Source organism: Portunus trituberculatus, chromosome 26 (assembly GCF_017591435.1).
Source record: "Portunus trituberculatus isolate SZX2019 chromosome 26, ASM1759143v1, whole genome shotgun sequence".
In the NCBI taxonomy this organism is placed as follows: Eukaryota; Metazoa; Arthropoda; class Malacostraca; order Decapoda; family Portunidae; genus Portunus; species Portunus trituberculatus.
Genome location: NC_059280.1, coordinates 5,380,210 through 5,387,642, shown reverse-complemented (window position 1 = coordinate 5,387,642; position 7,433 = coordinate 5,380,210). Strand labels below are relative to the sequence as shown.

Below are 7,433 nucleotides of genomic sequence, written 5' to 3'. Positions count from 1 at the left end.
CAATGTGCACAACGACTTGACTTGCTCTCATGTCCCCAAGCTTTCCTCCATTTGTCTTTGATTGAATAGTCACTCTCTAAGTAAATTTATCTGTGTTGTTCATCTCTCCCCTAACTTTTCTGACTAGTAAATTTTTGTACTTACTTCTAAAGTGGAGAACATTCTGTCCCTCAAGCATTTAGCAGAAATTTCCATCCTTGGAGATTTCAATGTTCACCACCAGCTTTGGCTTTCCTCTCCCTTCACTGACCATCCTGATGAACTAGCATTCAACTTTGCTATCCTCCATGACCTAGAGCAACTGGTGCAACACCCTACTTGTATTCCTGACCGTCTTGGAGACACTCCCAACATTCTTGATATTTTCCTTACCTCTAATCCTTCTGCTTATGCTGTTACCCTATCTTCTCTGTTGGTCTCCTCTGATTACAACCTCATATCTGTATCTTGTCTTATTTCTCCAATTCCTCCTCAGGATCCCTCAAAGTGGAGGTGTCTCTGGTATTTTGCCTCTGCCAGTTGGGGGAGACTTTAGGAGGTATTATGCTGATTTTCCCTGGATTGATTACTGTTTCTGTGTCAGAGACCCGTCTTTTTTTGCTGAACACATGACAGAGGTGATAGTGTCTGGCATGGAGACGTACATTCCTCATTCTTTTTTCTCAACCTAAACCTTCCAGAAATTCGTTTAACACAGCCTGTTTTCTTACTATACGTGATAGAGAGGTTGCCCCACAAAAGGTACTTGAGTCTTCCATCTCCTGAATCTCACACACTTTATAATTCTGCCTGGAATCATGCCAAGGCTCTTCTTCAACTTGCCAAACACTCTTTCATAAATAGAAAATGTCAAAATCTCTAACTTCTCTTGTGACTTCTGGCACCTGGCCAAAAAACATCTCCAGTAACTTTACTTTTTCATCTTTTCCTCCTCTGTTTCATCTTGGTGGCACCACTGCCATCTCTTCTGTCTCTAAAGCTGAACTCTTCTCTCAAACCTCTGCTAACAACTCCACCTTGAATGATTCTGGGCTTGTCACTCTTTTTCCTTCTCTCTCTGACTATTTCATGCCTTCAGTTAAAGTTCTTTGTAATGAGGTTTTCCATGCCCTTGCTGGCCTAAACTCTCAGAATGCTTATGGACCTGATGGGGTCCCTCCTATTGTTCTCAAAAAACTGTGCTTCCATGCTTGCACCTTGATTGGGCAAAACTCTTTCGACTATGTCATTTGACTTCCACCTTTCCTTCTTGCTGGAAGTTTGCCTACATTCAGCCTGTTCCTAGAAAGGGGGATAGTTTTAATTCCTCTGCCCTATAGCTTTAATCTCTTGCTTGTCTAAAGTTTTTTAATCTAATCTGAATTGGAAGATTCTTACACATGTCACTTCACAACCTTCTCTCCGATGGCTTCCATCAAGGCCGCGCTACTGGTAATCTTCTGGCTTTCCTTACTGAGTCTTGGTCATCCTCTTTTAGAGATTTCGGTGAAACTTTTGCTGTCATGTCAGACATATCAAAAGCTTTTGATAGAGTCTGGCACAAAGCTTTGATTTCAAAACTGCCCTCCTATGGTTTTTATCCTCTCTGCAACTTTATTTCGAGTTTCCTTTCCAACTGTTCTATTGCAGCTGTGGTAGATGGTCACTGTTCTTCTCCCAAATGTATTAACAGTGGTGTTCCTCAGAGTTCTATCCTATCACTCACTCTATTATTCATTAACGATATTCTTCACCAAATTATCCACTCCTATGCTGATGATACCATCCTACACTTTTCCAAGTCCTTTCAGAGATGATCAGCCTTTTGAGAAGTAAACAAATTATGCCGAGACACCACAGAATGCCTAACTTTTGATGTTTCTAAGATTTCTGAGTGGGGTAGAGAAGATTTAGTATACTGTTTTCAATGCCTCAAAACTCAATTCCTCCATTTATCAACTCAGCACAACCTTCCAGAGAACTATCTCCTCTTCTTCAATGACACCTAACTGTCTCTCTCTTCTACACTGAATATCCTAAGCCTATTTTTTACTGGTAGTCTTAACTGGAAACTTCATGTCTCATGTCTTGCTAAAACAGCTTCTACGAAGTTAGGCGTTCTGAGGCGTCTCCGCTAGTTTTTCTCACCCCTCCATCTGCTAACTCTACAATGACCTTATCTGTCCTTGTATGGAACACACTTCACATGTTTGGTGGAGGGGGTTCCACTCACACAGTTTAATTAGATAGGGTGGAATCAAAAGCTTTTTGTCTCGTCAACTCCCATCCTCTGATTGACTGACTGTCTTCAGCCTCTTTCTCACTGTTGGTATGTTGCATTTCTTGCTATTTTTTTTATCACTGTTCATGCTAACTGCTCTATTGTGCATGTCTCTCCTCCTCCTGCAGTCTTGCTGCACAAGACTTTCCTCTTCCTCCCACCCCTACTCTGTCTAACTCTGTAATACAAGAGTTAACTGGTACTCTCAATCATTCTTACCTTTCTTTTGTAAACTCTGGAACTCCATGCCTGCTTCTGTATTTCCATCTTACAACTTGACTTCTTTAAAGAGGAAGGCTTGAAGACATTTGTCCGTCTTTTCAATAAAAAAAATATATTTTGGCTCTCTATTTATGTCATGTCTAATTGTCTGGCAGGATATAAAAACCACAAAAAAACACTTAAAACCCGGGGAATATTTTGGTGAGGTTGGTGTTTTTTATATGTGGGCTTTTCACAAGAATTTATGGGTTAAGTCTTTTTGGATTACCTCCTATCTCAAAGCCCACCCCGCTAGGAAACCGTTGCCCCGAGTGAGGAAGCCCAACCTACACTCGGATTGTGGACAGTGCGCTTGGAGATCCCTCGGACCCCAAAGCACACAGGGTTCCACTGTACCACGTATATATAAATTGCCTTTTCCCCCCCTCCCTTGTCTGTTCCTAACCTACTCCTGGACTGTGGACAGGATTTGAACCCCTGCACTTGGAGACCCCTTGGACCCCAAAGCACGCAGGGTTCCACTGTACCACGACGGCACCAGCAGCAATGTGTCAAGTCTTAACAAGCATCTACAAGAAAAATATTGCTGAGAAAAAATACATTTAGGAATTTCTATCCAGCTCAGTGATAGGGTGTGGTTGTAGAAGTAGTAAGGTGTGTCAGATTGATTGGTGATTAAGGAAAGACGTACCAAGTGGTAGTCAGGTTGGTAAGACATACGTAGCCTCTGAGATGTGTTCAGTACCCAACATTTTCCCTTTTCAGTACCGGTTTGCCATTGTCTCCATGTCCCGGCAAACCTTCCTCACCGACAGTGACGTTATTAACCTACAAGACTTCAAGCCTCACTCCAACCAAGGTCAGTCTATACCCTTTTCCCTCACCTAACATGATAATACATACTGCATTCCTTTTCAGACTTGAGGTATTACTGTAGTCTGTACTGGTAGTCAACAGGACTGTGTGTATGTGTGTGTGTGTGTATTTACCCAATTGTATATTACAGGGTTCAAGTGAGGCTTATAGTGACCTGTCTCCATATCTAGTTTTATCCAACTTTTCCTTAAATTTATGCACACTTTCAGCTGTTACAGTCTTCATTCAAGCTGTTCCAGATGTCCACTGTCCTATGTGAAAAACTAAACTTTTTATATACTTATAAAAAGCTTGGGTTCCACTTCACATCTCTTCACTACATCCTTTTCAAAATTTATCTCCTCTTCCCTTCTCATTCTAATACAGTATGTTCGTTTTGTGCTCTTTACATGTCTTCCTATTTACTTAATTTCATTGCTTCCGTAATTATTTCCAAGCTGCATCCTTACACTTTTTAGTTTTTGCATATGTACCATTATACCATATGCGTTTGCTCTCCTTTACTCTTTACCCCTTCATTATACTTGTCTAGGAATATTTGGACTGTTGTCTTGCATGGTTTCCTTCTATCCAGTACTACCAAAGTTACTTCTTAGTTCTTCAAAATTTGTCTTAGCATGATTCTGTCCTTTTTGTTTGTCACTCCTTACATTTCAAAATTCTTTGATCCTCTAATTCAATTTCTGTAATCACATGTTCTCTTTTTTCCCTTGGGCTGATATTTGTTGGTTGGACAAGTCTCAAGTTTTTGTGAATATGAAACCCAGCATAGATAGTTCTTTTTCTTTCCCTCTATACCTTGCATAGTCCTTCACCCATTAGTCCAGTGTATTTACCATTGCCAGTTGTAACATTTCTACCCCCGAATGTCCAGCGTGACTGTTTATATCCATCTCTTCCCAGTTCACGTGTTTGCAGTTTAGATCTCCAACAAGTAGCACTCTTTTCTCCTTCCTTAATATATTGTCCAGGTAATTTAGCACTTCCATTTGCATTTCTTTATGTACATCAAGCCTCCATGTATTAGTCTTCAGTGGCACACATGCTACTATGGTACTCCTTCTTTCCTTGCCTTTGGTCCTAATTGTTATGCTTAAAACTTCTGCCAGTCCATCTCCGTACTGTACCTCTTCCACGTACATGTCCTCTCTTGTCATCCTCCTGCTTTTCCCCTTCTGTCTTTCCTCCAAACATTGTATCCCTGCTCTTTAAAATTCACTATGACATCTTCTCTTAGCTTTGTGTCTGTCATACATACCACATCTAGTCTTTTTTCCAATATATAATCTCTTACTTCCAACCTTCCTGATATAAATCCATCTATGTCTGTGTACATGACTCTTGGTGCTTTCCCTTCCCTTCCTGAATATACCATTTCCTCAGCCTCATGTCTAGCACTCTCCAGTAAAAATTCTTGTCATTCTCTGTCCTTCTCTCATTTTTTTTTTTTTTCTTGGCTTCACCTCTCAGTTCTCTCTCTTTTCCCTTTCTTCATGATTCCTATCTCTCCTTATCCAAATATTGTTATGTTCTGTCTTACCAGCCAGCTTTCCAGTGCTTGCTAATAGTACTTCTACCTCTTCTTGTTATCCCATTTTAATTTTCGTGATCTTTTAAGTCCCTTCACTATATTTACCAAGTCTGTATTTCTTCTACTTCTTTTTCAAGATTCTGCTCTTTATTTTGTCTTTCCATACTTGACGGCCTCAACACAAGCAAAATTCAAACTATCTTATCCTAGGAGACAGGATCACTTTCTGCCGCTCTCTCCCCTTGTAAGATATCACCAGGTTTTGCTGGGACTCAGTCTGCAGTTATCAGAGCTGTTGTGTGTGTGTGTGTGTGTGTGTGTGTGTGTGTGTGTGTGTGTGTGTGTGTGTGTGTGTGTGTGTGTGTGTGTGTGTTTTGGGATCACCTGGTACATATGTTATTTGATGGCTTATAAGATGCATTTTTTTCCTCCCTCCAAAAAAAAGTCTTAAAATTAGCCTGTGTCTTATAAGGTCAAGTTGAGCTTTGAGGCAGTGGGTAGTGTTAAGTCTGTGGCAACCCATGACCCTTGAATCAAACCCTAAACATTGCATTTGTGAACAAAGTGCTCATCACTTCTACATCACAAAAGTAACTTTGTAGCAAGGTAACAATGTGTAACAGGTCATTCATTCTAAGTGTTAATTCTCTTAAAGTAACTCCAGCCAGGAAGAAATGACCTAAGGGACAGTTTTCACACATCCTTATGCTTTGAAAATGTACTGAAGTATAGCTAGAATTAAGTGTGGAATGTGGATAAAAAAAAAGAAAACAGAAAAGAAAAGAGAATGATGTACAAACTGTATTATCTGTCTGGGTTTTGGCAATGTCTTGGCTTATACTATATTTGTTTACATCTCACTGCAGGATTAGTTTAAGGGCTAGTGTTAGTAGCCTCTAGCAGTACCATGACAAATTTCCATATTCATTCTATTTATTTACTATTTGGCCATTTTATACAGCTTTGGAAACTTGTGTGGTGGATTAAGATAGTGAAGACTAGCCATTAATCTTCTGACCACCAACCCTTGTTTTCTCATGTTCTTGATGGTGTTCCTCTCCTCCTTACACTGGCCATCTCTGCCTTCCCTCAGTGGCGTCCCTTGTCAAGCCCTGGCTGGGTCTGGAGCACCTTAACAAGGGTCCAAAACGTTCCCGGTACACTTACCTAGAAAAAGCCATTAAAATATACAACTAGAAGATCACCACCACTACCACCGCCGCCGCCGCCACCACCACGACCACCACCACCACCACCATCACCACCACCGCCACCGCCACCACTTACTATTACTACTACTGTAGCTATGACCACCACGCTGCCATTGCTGAGAGGCTAAGTGTGGGTGGTGACTCCTGGCCCTCCCCTCCTCCCTGTCCACTGCACCACACTCCCTCCCTGCCCCTGCCCCTTCCCCTGTCACTGATCACCAGGGTTGTTGTCGGAGAGTGTGTGTCATTTAGTTTATTTATTTTATAGAGGAAACACTTTGTAGATATTTGTAACCTCTCTCTGCTCTTGCTCTTTTGTATGCCTCTTTTGACCCTCTTGCCTCCCTTAAGAACTGTTAACATTGGATGCTAATAATGGGATGGATCTATTCTGGTATTTATGTTTTTTTTCCAGACGAGAAGTAGAAAGAGCGATGTGGAAGAACACCAGTAGCGATAAACTGTTCTAGTGTAATGTGTTGTTCCGTAATGTTAAAATGATAATGATGATAGTAACAATAATAATAATAATAGTAATGCAATGAGGAGGAATGACATTAATGATGACAAGGAATGCTTATTATGATAATTGTGATGAAGATGACATCAGTAACTTAGTTTTAATATTTATTCTGGGATATTTTTTGCCTTTTTTTTTTTTTTTTTTTTTTTTTTATGTGTGTGTGTGTGTGTGTGTGTGTGTGTGTGTGTGTACACAATTTATGGCATTCACTGGGCAATTTTTTTTATAAATCTGTGATAAAGTGCTTTTTTTTTTTTTTTTATTAATGAAGCTTGTATGTATGACTTCCTTTCCTTTCTTTTTATCTTCCTTCCTTTATCTTCATTTCATTTTCTTTCCTATCATTTCTTCTCATTTTCTGTTCCTTCTCTTTCCTTTCCTTCCTCCTCTCCCCTTCCTTCTAACCTTACCAGCAGATAATGCAAAGGAACAGTGTCTTGAAGCACCCCACTACATCTGCCACATCTCTCTCTCTCTCTCTCTCTCTCTCTCTCTCTCTCTCTCTCTCTCTCTCTCTCTCTCTCTCTCTCTCTCTCTCTCTCTCTCTCTCTCTCTCTCTCTCTCTCTCACACTCACATCTAAATTAACACTCAACAAAACAAGCATAAAATCAACTACTTTTTTTTATTATTGAGTTTTTACACTCTCAATTTAGTGACTCCTCTCACAACTTGTGTAGCATCCAACAGTCTCATTAAATTGCCAAGTTGAAATATTGGCTTGTATTCCCAAACGTTCTGCCAAGTTGCTCCATCTTCTTCTGACAAGTTGTGGTGGAAATTGGTGTGGTTCTCAGTGTTCTCGGGGCTC

At 40.4% G+C, this 7,433-nt stretch overlaps 1 protein-coding gene across 1 annotated transcript in view; it reads left to right on the top strand.

Moving 5' to 3' along the window:
• The window catches only part of LOC123509329 (ubiquitin carboxyl-terminal hydrolase 7-like), an 84,789-nt gene extending 78,059 nt beyond the window's left edge, over positions 1–6,730 (top strand). The window contains exons 22-23 of the mRNA XM_045263556.1: positions 3,248–3,341; positions 5,983–6,730. Of these exons, the coding sequence (XP_045119491.1) occupies positions 3,248–3,341; positions 5,983–6,086 (198 nt within the window). The 3' untranslated portion in view covers positions 6,087–6,730. The remainder of the gene's footprint in view (positions 1–3,247; positions 3,342–5,982) is intronic.
• Positions 6,731–7,433: the final 703 nt, after the last annotated feature.